At 41.9% G+C, this 13,146-nt stretch overlaps 1 protein-coding gene across 2 annotated transcripts; it reads left to right on the top strand.

Moving 5' to 3' along the window:
- Positions 1 to 246: 246 nt before the first annotated feature.
- On the top strand, positions 247 to 9,331 carry LOC136475934 (centromere/kinetochore protein zw10 homolog). Of its 2 annotated transcripts, XM_066473594.1 has the most exons (16): positions 247 to 724; positions 824 to 1,457; positions 1,556 to 1,699; positions 2,784 to 2,945; positions 3,300 to 3,458; positions 4,818 to 5,048; positions 5,143 to 5,253; positions 5,491 to 5,583; positions 5,746 to 5,841; positions 6,711 to 6,839; positions 6,943 to 7,020; positions 7,570 to 7,639; positions 7,715 to 7,728; positions 7,810 to 7,966; positions 8,067 to 8,149; positions 8,474 to 9,331. In XM_066473594.1, the coding sequence occupies exons 2-16, from the start codon at positions 834 to 836 to the stop codon at positions 8,555 to 8,557; spliced, it is 2,235 nt and encodes a 744-aa protein (XP_066329691.1). In that variant the 5' UTR covers positions 247 to 724; positions 824 to 833; the 3' UTR covers positions 8,558 to 9,331. The 2 variants fall into 2 exon arrangements, with proteins under 2 accessions (XP_066329691.1, XP_066329690.1); XM_066473593.1 differs by having other exon boundaries at positions 248 to 724; positions 7,570 to 7,728.
- The last annotated feature ends 3,815 nt before the right edge of the window (positions 9,332 to 13,146 follow it).

Below are 13,146 nucleotides of genomic sequence, written 5' to 3'. Positions count from 1 at the left end.
AAAGATGGCAGCGCTGGACCCGAAACCCGTGGGTTTTAGACCGGCGGGGGCGGGGGCGGGGGTGGGTCTAGATCTCGCCCCGCGGGTTTTTGGGATTCGGGTACCCAAAACGGGGTGGGTCGGGGGCGGGTTTTAAATCTATACCAACTCTGCCTCACCAGCCAGCGAGCGTAAGAATGGAGCGAGCGAGCCTGCAGGGACCCGAAGTTAAGGTTCCTGTGCTAAAAAAACCCATCAGGCCAGCCCAGTGCAAATCCTAGGTATATCAACCAAATCGACACCAGTCCCGTCCTTTCTCGTTTTTCCTCCCCTCTTCCCAGTCCCGTGCCGCCGCACGCCCGGTCGCCCGCTGCCCGCACCGCCGCACGGCCGCACCGCGCAGGCGGCCAGGCGCGCACGGCGCACCGACCACCGAGCCCTGGCGGCCTGGCCCTTGCTGCTGCATCGCGCTCGCGCCTTCCCTGCCCTGCGGAGCCCCTGACGAGTGACGAGGAGTCGAGGACGCGGCGAGCCCCGGTCCACCGCCGCCCCTGCTGCCCCTGCCCTCCGCCGCCCCTGACGAGGAGTCGAGGACGCGGCTGCTGGATCCTCTGCCGTCTGCGGTCTGGCCCTGAAGAGGACGAGAGGACGCGCCGAGCCGCCGCCGGATTCGCCCCAAGCACCCAACGGCCAACCCAAACCCCGGTCTCCGGCACAGGCTCACGGTCACGGATCCAATTCCAAGGTGAGAGTGAGACACACTGGTCTGTGTTAAGAAGCTTTGCGTTCTGTGTGTCACTGTGACTGTATGTGAATACTGAGTATTGGTGTTTTTTCTTTCAAGAAAGGGGAAAATGTCTACTCCTGGTACATCTTTGGCTGCTGGATCTCAAGCTGCAGCTGCTGGTGCATCTTCGGCTGCTGGATCTCAAGTGCAAGCTGCCGACGACGTGCGCGAGCTCCTCCTCTCCACCACAGCCGACGCCTCTGACCCGTCCACGCCCCTCTCAGCGCCCGACCTCCGCCTCCTCATCGACCGCCTACGCCTCCGCTCCGACCGCCTGCACGCCTCGGCCCTCTCCTTCGCTGCCTCTAACCGCGGGGCCCTCGCCAACGCGCTCCTCCGCGCAGCCTCTGCCGCCGATTCCTCCGCTTCCTTCAAGTCTTCCCTTGACTCCGCGCTTGGCCCGCTCGCCTCCTCACCCGACCTCTCCGACCTCAGGGCCCTTGCCGACCGCCTCCTTGCTGCCCGCCGCGAGCTCGCCGAGCGCCAGGAGCACCTCGCCGCTGCCTCCACAATTGCTTCGCTCGCCGCCCGCCTCCGCGAGACCCGTGCCGCAGCAAGCCCCCTTGACAGGGCCGCTGCCGTCGCTGAACTCAAGACCCTCCTGATCGATCCCGACAGATCTGGATCTGGTCAAGACGACCCGGTCGTATTTGGGCTCCTCAGGAGTGACTGGGAGCAACTTGTCGACGAGGTGACGAGGAAATTCTGCTTTAGAATGATTCAGCTTATGTCAGTGTTTGCATTTGTGCTAAGTGTTGTTGTTGGGTTGTGGTTATGATGGTGATACAGCTGCAAGTTGGGCTTGGGAAGAATGTGGAGGAGTGTGTGGAATTTGCGCCAGAGGGAGGTAAGGTGGTGGTGAGGGCTACTCCGAGAGGTCACTCCGGTGGAAGTCATGGTGTTGAGCTTCCTGTTGCCCTTCAGGCATTGGAGGTGAGTTTTACTGAGAAAATTCAGTTGGTACTTCTGCATCACGGGTTGATTGCTCCAGTAAGTTTGACCATAACCCTAACTTGTAAACAAAATATGCAATTGGTAATGGAACTTAGTTGGGAGCTTTTGATGGACATTGAATGGATCATAAGTTGTACATAGTTTAAGCTGCATTGCCGTAGAAATAATGAATACAATTGTTGTTAAAGATAGCTGTTGTCAAGGATTGTGGGGAGTTGTGTTGGACATTTAAGACACTGATCTAATCCTTCAGCGGCTAAAATTGCGATAACTTTGGAAAAAAAAAGATATCTACGTCACTAGAAGCTCCACCAGGCACTACCTCCCTGAGTTCATATGCTATCTTCTTTTGATATGTTGTGTAGTGCGGACTAGATTGAAACTGAAAATACCTTTTGTTTTAGCCTTGGCGTGGGAACTAAGGAGGTAAATGAAATGGCCATCCACCATCCTACCCATGTTTAATCCTCTATATAAAGTGGCCATTTATTATGCCAAAAACACACACTCATTCTCCCTCATACTAGTCAATGAAGGAATTAAGGAGGTGTAAGATTGGAAAAAAATGAGTCAAATTTACTTCAAAATTGTACAACAAGTATTTTGAAGATAGTAGAAGAGGCTAAAGCTACAAGTATTTTGAACCGGAATGAGTAGATGGCAGGGCGATGTTGTGCACCTTGGTGGGGTAGCCTGTGGAGAAGGCGGTGTCATGGCTAGGTTGGGTAGACCTATGTGGCTCAGAGATCAAGAAGGATCTAAATATCAAATCCAAGTTAGCTATTTATTGATAATTTTCTCTCCTGTAAACAGAGAGGAGTTTCCTGCAACAAACAAGCAATTGATGGAAGCATATATCCTTAAATGCAACTAATTCCTATTTATGCCTTACTTCTGTATCTCTAAAGTCTTACTTAGGGGCCAGACTATAGACGCGTCCTTCTAGGCTTTTTCTGAGATGGCAGGTGCTGCCATGGGCGCCTTGCATAAGTGTTGACCCCATATTACATGATAACATTGTACTCCTCCAAATGTATGACCTTTTCATTTCTTTGTTTTGCAGACTATTGATGCCCTAGGCTATGGGATGGCAAAAATTGCAGACAAGATGATGAAACATATTCTGGTTCCAGCAATCAGTAACATACAGGTGTCAGTGATTGAGGAAGGTGGTCCAGAACACTCTGTATCAGTCTTGAGTGTAGTCCCTTCTGAGGAAATAAAAGTAAGCCTTTCATGGTGTTTCCTGATTTCTAAAGAAAATTGTTTGTCAATACAATTATTCTAAGTAATAACTTTCTGTTTTCAAGGGCTACCTTGACCCAGTTTGTTGTCAGCTGTGTGCCTTTGCCATAGTTTTTCAAGACATTACTATATACGTGCTGAATGTGTATCTTCATTTTAAGAAACAATTCAACCGGTAAATATTATATTTTGTTTTAGCAATATTGAGCAGGGGAATTAGATATTTGTTCATCTGGAACACAAGCCGAAATTAGTTTTATTTCCTGATTACTTTCTGCAGATTAAGTAATCTTGCTTCTTGTTTGCCTTATGTAACTGGTTTTTACTGTTAAAGGACAATAAAGATGGTTCAAATCTGTACTCAAGAATAATTGATGTCATCAAGTTTGTGTGCAAATTCATTTGCATGGAAAATAGCAAGTGGGTTCAGTATTTTGCAAAGTTAACCTGGCCAAGAATTTCTGATCTGGTTATCACACACTTTCTCTCCAAGGTACCATTCTTCCTGATTTATCTGAGGAAGGGAAGTCTCAAGAACTATCATTGTGAATTATGATTATCTTTTCTATCTGTAATGCGAGACAAAAACTATTTGTATCTTAACTTGCATTATCTTCATCAAGCATCTACTTCTGCTAGAACATATGGGGCTTTCAAGCAAGTATAGTTTCTTTGTTTACTGTTAATTGAACTGTCAATCTTTCTTTTGCTATATAAACTAATCCTTTGATTGGTTCAACTACAACGATATGATTTGAATTTGATTTGATTTGCAGCCATCAGCCTGTGAATGCTTCTAATAACTGTAGTGAGCACTATGTGATGTTACAAAATACGTATATAAAATCACTAAAGTACATGTTATGTTAACCCTCTATTTTGGTTATAGTATCATACTTTCCACCAATTAAACACTTGACTTGAGTCCTACAATAAGAAGAATCATATTTGATAGAAAAAGGAACAGTGACCTAAACTTAGTCACTATCCTTACAAACTACAAGCAACTTTGGGACTCGATGAGCTTCCTATTTTCAGTTTTCTACTTTTCTTGTTTGTAGACATTTTCATGATATAATTCTATAAGTACACTCTATAGACTATAATGATCTAGTGAAGTTAGTTTTGTTGATTATATTCTCATTAATTGGACTTCTTCTGTCCTGAAAAGAATGCCATTCTAGCATAATACCGAGTCAAACCATTTTGGCTTGACCAAGTCTATACAAACAAGTATCAATATTTTTGATACCAAATAAGTGTCATTAGATTATACCTATTTGATGTCATAAATATTGATACTATTTTCTATAAACTTGGTCAAACTTTAGATAGTTTGAATAAGGACAAACTTTAGATATGAGTTTTCTTAATATGGCGCGTTTTCGGGAGTAGGCTCTGCCCTCCTTGTACTTTCTCTCTTTGCTTAATGAATTGACACGCAGCTCTCGTGCACAGCTCGAGAAAGACCCCTTATAATTGCATCCTTTTCAGGACGGAGGTAGTATATACTATCTACCAACCTAGCTATCGTTCGGTTCAGAAAATATATATGTAGAATAACTAGAAAATACGTTGTCCCTCTAATTCACACATTGTATCATCAAACTTACCACCAAATGAAAACTTGGGTCATATATCTTTGTAGTTCCATGAAGGGAAGAATCGAATTTTGTTGAAAAAGAACAGAGTGATATGAGCTAACTTACAAACTGTCCTTATTAGCCACAAAAAACTTAGGGTTCTATGAACTTCCTCGTTTAAGTTCTCTTGTCCGTAGACATTTGCATTGCAAGCCGGCAGTTGCTGTTTCAGGTATTTTTTGACTGATGCTTTAATTATGTGTTTTCAGGCTGTACCCAATGAGGCATCCAAGCTAATTGAGTTCCAAGATGTCGTGCGAAGTACAGCTGAATTCGAGAACAAACTTAGGAGCATGATGTTTCTTTTGCCTGATAGAAAGGATGGCAAGTTGACCCAATTTGTTGATGATGTTGAAGTTCATTTTGCTGTACGGAAGAGAAGTGAGATCTTGGTGAAGGCAAGGAACATTCTTGTACAATATGATTATGATAGTCCTCTGGTGAGTGTAACCCAAGAGTTTCCATGGGCAAACTACGAGCAGGATAATGTGGGGTTCATTTCTATCATACTTATAAAGAGGCTTGTTATTGCAGGAATCTGGTGACCAAGGTGATTCTGTTGTTGATCTACTTTTTCAGCCAGAGAAGTGTTTTACATCTAAATCAGCACTTCTAGTAATGAAATTGGTTCATGGAGCCCTCAAAGTATGCCTGGCGCTACATTCTTATGTTTTTTTTTGTGTGTTCTACTCACCCATCGTCACAGTTTCACAGATGAGAACTACTGTTCTGTTCATCATGGCATGCATTATTCCCATAGTTGCGTGCATTGACTATTGCATGCGGATGCACCGTTCCACTTTTTTAGTGTTCGTGAGCTGTAAATTCCTATTGGATGAGGATTTGATGCACATCCATTTTCTTGTTGAATAACCAGAGCAGGATGCATCTTTGTCATCAGCAAGAGTAGCTAAGGAGTTCTGCTTTGCTGCTAGGGATGTTTTGCTCCTTTATAAGGCTATTGTGCCAGTTCAGGTTCGTGTATGTACAAACTTTGAATGATAGTTTTAGGTTTCCACATTATACCATGGTTGTACTCAAAGCAAATCACACTGTATTCTAGTTTCAGTTCTATCTTTTTGAGCACTATTATTGTTTCATAGTAATTGACCTTTGTCAAATATTTTTTTTCTGAAGCTAGAGAAGCAATTTGATAGCTTAAGTCAAGTGGCTGCTATTGTTCACAATGATTTCTACCATTTGTCCCAAGAAATTCTGGGCCTTGCATTTCAGGTGTGCATGCCCAACTTGTTGCTGCTTGTATCATTATTGATCTTGAGTTTTGCTTGAGTATGTTAGTGTGTTCTTGCTTAAAAATGCAGATATGTAACAAACTATTTATTCTTTATCTTCCATGTATTAAATTATGTTGTACTGTTATCCTATACTTTATATAGTCATTGAAATTCGTTTCATTTTGGGTTTGATACTAGGGAAGGCCTTAGGATTTGCACTGGAGGAAGCCCTGTTTGTTTCTGTCGGATATTGGTGGTTTTAGCTTTTATAATCCCTATATGAAACAAACAGCCAGCTTCCGACCCTAGATTCCAGAATACAGGAATTTTACTGGATTGTAGCACACCTGATTCCACTCCCCTTCCTGTGTTACCACCTCGCTTCCTGCAGCCAACACCAATAAAATTTCTTATCTGCCATGTTGTCTGAGCTCATGTACTGCCTCCAGCGGTCCAGCCCCACCCATCCTGCTGGTGCACTTGCAGGCAGTGGAGCCCTTGCTGCCACCTTCCACCACTGCCCACTGGTCAGGGCCTCAGGGGACCACTCACCAAGTTGAAGCTGGCTGTTGTGTTCAAGTTCAACTATGCTTTCTATGGCGACTGCACAACATTGTTGTGTGATAAGATAGAGTGTTTACTTTGCACATGAAAAAAAATCTATGCCTCTACGGCCTGGATTGATCTTGATTACTTCCAACAAAACAAAAAAGAACCAGTCTCATGCAGTCATGCTGTAGAAATTTATTTTTCCTCTTCGGGCAACCAAATTAAATAGCACTTTTTAAGAGATATTTTTCTCAAGATATTTCATGTGTTTCCAAAATGAAATGTGTTCTGCTAATCTTTGTGGATGCTTTTGTTCAGTATCGTGCAGATTTTCCTAGTGATCTACAGAAACAGGTTGTTTTTGTGGATTTAGCCCCAATCTTCTCTCAGATGGCAGATGCTGTATTGAGAAGACAAATACAACTCGCTGTTGATACTATAAGTGAGGTCATTAGATCTTTCTAATTATGAAGTTCTATTCCACACACATAATTACTTCTAGTTTTGAGCTTCTATTTAAATTTTCTAGTTCGTTGCATTGTTTTAACAGGCTATAGATGGCGCTGAAGGTTTTCAGAACACACACCAACCTCAGCATTATGAGTCAGCAAAATTTAGTATCGAGCAGGTCTGTTCCACTTGAACCGTGAAAAATGATGGGGACTTCATACACATTTACTTCAAAATTTAGTTCGCTTGTTCATTGAGCTAATTACTTGTAGTCCCAGTCAAACATTTCCCACAGTGGAGAAACAAGACAAAACAACCATGGTTTATAAGTCCAAATTTGCACTTTTCGCGATGAAATTAACAAGAGAATTATGTATTTATAATTGTAAATGAGTAAAATATGCATTGCTACTCACAATGAGTGGTGTCTTTTTTTTGCTTGATTTGGAAATGCTGTAAGCTTGGGAAGCCTTGTGCCCTGTTGCTACATCTATTCGACATTATTTAGGGATTTTTTTACCAGCAATCTCACAAATCATCCGAAGAACATTTTGCTTCAATCTTACCTGGATCTGCAATGAAATAAAAATTGTCTTCTTCATGATGTGCCAAATATTAGCAGCAATCAATTTCCATTGTTGAAGATTTTTTTTTTTAATTTTTCATCTAAATGGACATTTCAGTTAAACATCATTATTTACTCTGCTGATCTATGGGTGCAATTCAGGTCGTGTTTATTTTGGAAAAGATACGCATCATGTGGGAGTCGATACTGCCAAGATCAACTTACAGGAAAAGTATGTGTCATGTCCTTGGGTCTGTCTTCTCAAGAATTACAAGGGATATGCTTCTGATAGATGACATGGCAGCAGAAGAGACATTGCAGGTGATACATGTTATGACATGATGGTTTGAGGTGATACATGTTATGCCATAATGGTATGTTCATTAATATACATGCTTACAGCTTCAAGGCCTTATCCATTTGGCTCTGGAAAACCTCTCTTCACTATTTCTTTCCCTGGTTGAGAACGATGATGACAGCACAAATTTCTTAGACCATGACACTTGGATTCAGTTGGATGGAATTCTACCCTCTTTGAAAAAGTTCCGCAAGCTTGCAGGTATTTTGTTGGTTCTGATTATGGATTTCTTTTCATCTTTAAATGGGCTGCTCATATTTTTTTGTTCAGTCAGATAACGCTGAAAATAATTATTGTTCAGAATTGCTTGATATGTCATTGAAGTCCATCACAGCATGTTGGGAAAGTGGAGACCTAGCTAGATGTGGTTTCACATCATCTGAGGTGAGCAAGCCCAGCTCCCATCTTTTTTTTTTTTGAAAAAAGAATCTTCATATAGTGTTTCGTATACAATATCAGTGGCAGCACTTTATTTTTGGGCATTGACTTATCTCATAAGTCCTTGGATCATTCATAGCTTTGTCTTGCGCCCCCATATGTTTCTGTGTATCTCAATCTGTGATTTGCACATGTTTGTTACGTGAACCCCAGTATTCCTAATTCAAGCTACGGCATGACAACTTTATGATCTTTTCAATGTTGAAAAATATCCTAAATTTCAAGTCTGTTAACTTAGTTTAACCGATCGGTTTTTTTAATCATGTACAGGTGCAAAATTTCATCAAAGCAATATTCGCCGACTCGCCTCTTAGGAAGGAGTGCCTAGGATGGATTGTTAGGACGCCAGCTTAGAATAGCTTAGAATGCAGAAGCAACAGCATATTTGCTCCGGGTCAATGATTTTTTTTTCATATTCTTTTGACCACCATATCGTGAAGTATTAATTGGTATGAGCTACGTTGGAACTGAAGGAGAGAGTTGCAATCTGACTCCCCAGTTTAATACTCACCCCACTGCCTGGACCTGGGCTGATCAGATAAGACTAGCAAATGTGCATGTTAATATGTTATTAATCACCATGTTTATTTGGGCTTGTTTGGCTTATAAGTCGTACTTTTTCAGCCAACGAACAAGATTTTTCTCACACCAAATCAGTCAACAGTACTTTCAGCCATGGCTTATCGGCCAAATAAGCCTAAGCGAACAGGGCGAATGTCTTCCTGGTCGTAAGTGACATTTCCAAAAGATCTTAAGCAATCTTAAGCAAATGCAAGGAGGTGAAAGGAGGATGGCCTGAGCTAAATATAGAAGCTGCATGGCAGTCTTTGTAAACAAAGAACTTGGTGACCCAAGGTTATGAAGGAGATACTGGCATGGAGAATGGAGAAGAAAATAGGCAAGAAAAAAAGATGATCTTGAGTGACGATAAAATTTCGTTAGAACCGCTACCTTTTGTTATTATTATATGCAATCCGTGACGTTCTTGTGATGAAAAATCATCACAGTAATCTGCCACGTAGCTGGACAGGCGATGTGGCAATTTGGCAGCACCAAGATGGATTCGGTTGACACAAGCTCAATTTGGTTGATGCAATAGATTTGTGTACTACCTGATTGGTTACAATATATATGCTGTTCAACAACTATCATGTTGAATAAGTGATTCAACGCGTCAACCAGCAAATCAATTACCCTGCAATCGTAAAGAGACCATCTGCAACTATAAAATCCTGAGTGTCAACTATAACATGCCGGTTCGCCACCCACGACCGTAAAAAGTGCTGTGAAACGTCACCCCCTGCCGAATGGACGAAGGGACACATCCATCCAAACGATATCGTTTCACAGGGATGATCTCATCCATCGATAGAGGAAGTTAGGATTAGTATAGACAGTTAACCATTGTCACCAAAGGGACATGTCCTTTGGACACTAACAGTTGTGTTCGTACGGACACACCCCTTCACTTTGTATATATATCTAAGAGATCAATGAAAGCAGTTGGTTGTTCCCAAATCTTGTTCATTTCATTCATTGTTTAACACGTTATCAGCACTGCTCTACTGAAGACAGAGAACGACGACGCAGAGGCAACGTGGCCTCTGAACACACATCGTTTCTACGGGGGTCAATCTGATGGAGGAGGAATTATGCCTAGTGGATAGTGGCACCACTAATTCTATACTTAGAGAAACAAAATATTTCCAAACTCTTACAAAAAGACAAGGAAATGTTTTGACAATCGCTGGGCGCGATGCTACGATAGTTGGCTCTGGTCGTGCTACTATTGTACTCCCCATGGGTACCCAAATTACAATTGAGGATGCATTATTGTATCCCGATTCAAAGCGTACCTTGTTAAGTTATAGAGATATCCGTCAAAATGGTTTCCATATAGAAACCCGTGATGACAATAATGAGGAAATTCTCCTTGTTACTAAAAATAGCGGATATGGCAAACGAATTGTTGAGAAAATTCCCTCTTTCCCGTTTGGATTGTACTACACATACATCAAACCCGTACCGCATGTTGCGTACAAGGTAATTTTTCAAAATGTTGACGCATTCAAAATTTGGCATGAACGCCTTGGCCATCCAGGTATAGGGATGATGCGAAAAATTATCAGCAATTCTAAAGGTCATGAGTTAATTAATGCTAAATTCCCGAAATCTTCAGATTTTATGTGCACTTTATGCGCTACAGGGAAATTGATCATACGGCCATCGCCCGTTAAGATCCAAAATGAGCCACTAAAATTTCTTGAACGCATTCAAGGAGATATTTGTGGCCCCATACAACCAATGTCTGGACCGTTCAGGTACTTCATGGTTCTAATAGATGCATCTACTCGATGGTCTCATGTGTGTCTTTTGTCCACACGTAACCATGCTTTTGCAAAAATTATTGCTCAAGTTATTAGACTTAGAGCACATCATCCTGAACATCAAATTCAATCAATTCGAATGGACAATGCTGCTGAATTTTCCTCAAAGGCTTTTAACGATTATTGTATGGCTTTAGGAATTCAAGTTCAGCACTCTGTCCCATATGTCCATACACAAAATGGTTTAGCAGAATATCTTATAAAGAGAATTAAACTCATTGCAAGACCCTTATTACAAAATTGCAACCTACCAACTTCATGTTGGGGTCATGCAGTCTTACACGCTGCTGACTTAATTCAATTGCGACCAACTGCATATCACGTAGTCTCCCCATTGCAATTAGTACGTGGGAATATGCCAAATATTTTCCATCTGTGAAAATTCGGTTGCACCGTATACGTACCGATCTCACTGCCTAAGCGTACCTCTATGGGTCCACATAGGAAACTTGGTATCTATGTGGGATATCAATCTCCATCAATTATCAAGTACCTCGAGCCTCTTACAGGGGACTTATTCACGACCGATACGCTGATTGCATATTTAATGAGGATCATTTCCCGGCATTAGGGGGAGACTTCAAGTACCAAAACGAATGCCAGGAAATCATCTGGAATGCCCAAGGCATTCCCCCCCCCCCCCTCAGATCCACGTACTCTAGAGACTGAACAACAAGTTCAGAAAATCATAAACTTGCAACATATTGCAAATAACCTGTCAGAAGCATTTACTGATTATAAGGGTGTCACTAAATCCTCTTATCCTGCTCGAAATGCGTCCGAAAGAGTGGAGGTACCAATAAAAACCATTCAACTCCCACTTCCAAAGAAGAAGGGGAGAAGTACGGCCGCTCCTAAGGATAAAGCTACAAGTAAGCGTCCGAGGATATCGAGGGCAAGATCCTCCAAATCAGTAAATCCAAGCCAACCTCAAGTTGGTAGACACCCAATAGTGGATAAAAACCCAACATCAGGATCAAATCCACAACCCGGATCAACGATGCATCCAAATTCTGATCCTGGGGTATCGGAACACCCTGACTCCATAGTTTTGGGAAATGTTGAGTCAGATAATGGGGTGAAAGAAATTTTCATCAATTACATATATTCTGGAGAATCATACGATCGTAAGACTACTGTTGTCGACATGTACTTCTCCGCAGCAATTGCAGAAATCTTTCTCAATGATCTAGATCCCAAGACCATGGCAGAGTGCAAAAAGCGCTCGGACTGGGCTCAATGGAAAGAAGCAATTCAAGCTGAGATAGCTTCGCTCACTAGAAGAGGGGTATTCACATCTGCAATACCTACACCTTTCAAAGTCTTTCCTGTAGGCTTTAAATGGGTTTTTGTCCGAAAACGGAATGAGAACAATGAGGTGGTGAGATATAAAGCGAGGCTAGTAGCACAAGGGTTCACGCAGAGACCCGGCATTGATTACAATGAAACCTATTCTTCAGTAATAAGTGGAATTACTTTTCGATACTTAATATCATTGGCAGTTCAAAATCATCTATCTATGCAGTTGATGGATGTGGTGACAGCATATCTATATGGGTCACTTGATTCGGACATATACATGAAGGTTCCCGATGGAATCCAAATCCCGAATCCAAACGCAAATCGCAACATGTATTGTGTAAAACTATAAAAGTCATTATATGGCTTGAAGCAGTCGGGACGAATGTGGTACAACCGACTGAGGGAATTCCTTCTAAAGAAAGGATTCTCTAACAATGATGATTGCCCATGTGTTTTCATTAAGAAATCTCGAATGGGATTTTGTATTATACCCGTGTATGTTGATGATTTAAATATCATTGGCAGCCCAAAGATATAGATGAAGCACGCAAACATCTAAAGAGAGAATTCGAGATGAAGGATTTGGGTAAGATCAAGTATTGCCTAGGCTTACAACTTGAGCACCGTCCTTCAGGGATTTTAGTGCATCAATCAGCCTATATCTAGAAAATATTAGAGAAATTCAATATGGATAAATCATACCCTAATAAAACTCCGATGGTTGTTCGTTCCTTAGAAATAGGGAAAGATCCATTTAGACCATGGGATATTGGGGAAAAGATGTTGAGACCAGAGATCCCATATCTCAGTATCATTGGCGCACTTATGTATCTTGTAAATTGCACCAGGCCTGATATCGCATTTGCAGTGAACTTACTAGCTAGACATAGTGCGGACCCAACTCATCGTCATTGGACGGGAGCGAAGTGTATCCTCAGATACCTTAATGGCACAAAGGATCTTGGTTTATTCTTTAAGAAAAATCATGATCCCAGTATGATTGGTTATACTGATGCTGGTTACTTATCTGATCCTCATAATGGAAAATCCCAAACAGGATTTGTATTCCTACATGGAGGTACAGCTATTTCATGGAAGTCTTCTAAGCAGACTCTGACAGCAACCTCTACTAATCATTCTGAAATTATTGCTCTATACGAGGCATCACGAGAATGTGTATGGCTTCGCAGAATGATTAACCACATACAACAGTCATGTGGTATTGGTTCAATCGAATCACCTACGATTATCTAT

This window comes from Miscanthus floridulus, chromosome 8 (genome assembly GCF_019320115.1).
Source record: "Miscanthus floridulus cultivar M001 chromosome 8, ASM1932011v1, whole genome shotgun sequence".
Taxonomy (NCBI): Eukaryota; Viridiplantae; Streptophyta; class Magnoliopsida; order Poales; family Poaceae; genus Miscanthus; species Miscanthus floridulus.
The sequence above is the reverse complement of the archived record's forward strand: the minus strand, read 5'-3'. Positions and strand labels throughout refer to the sequence as shown.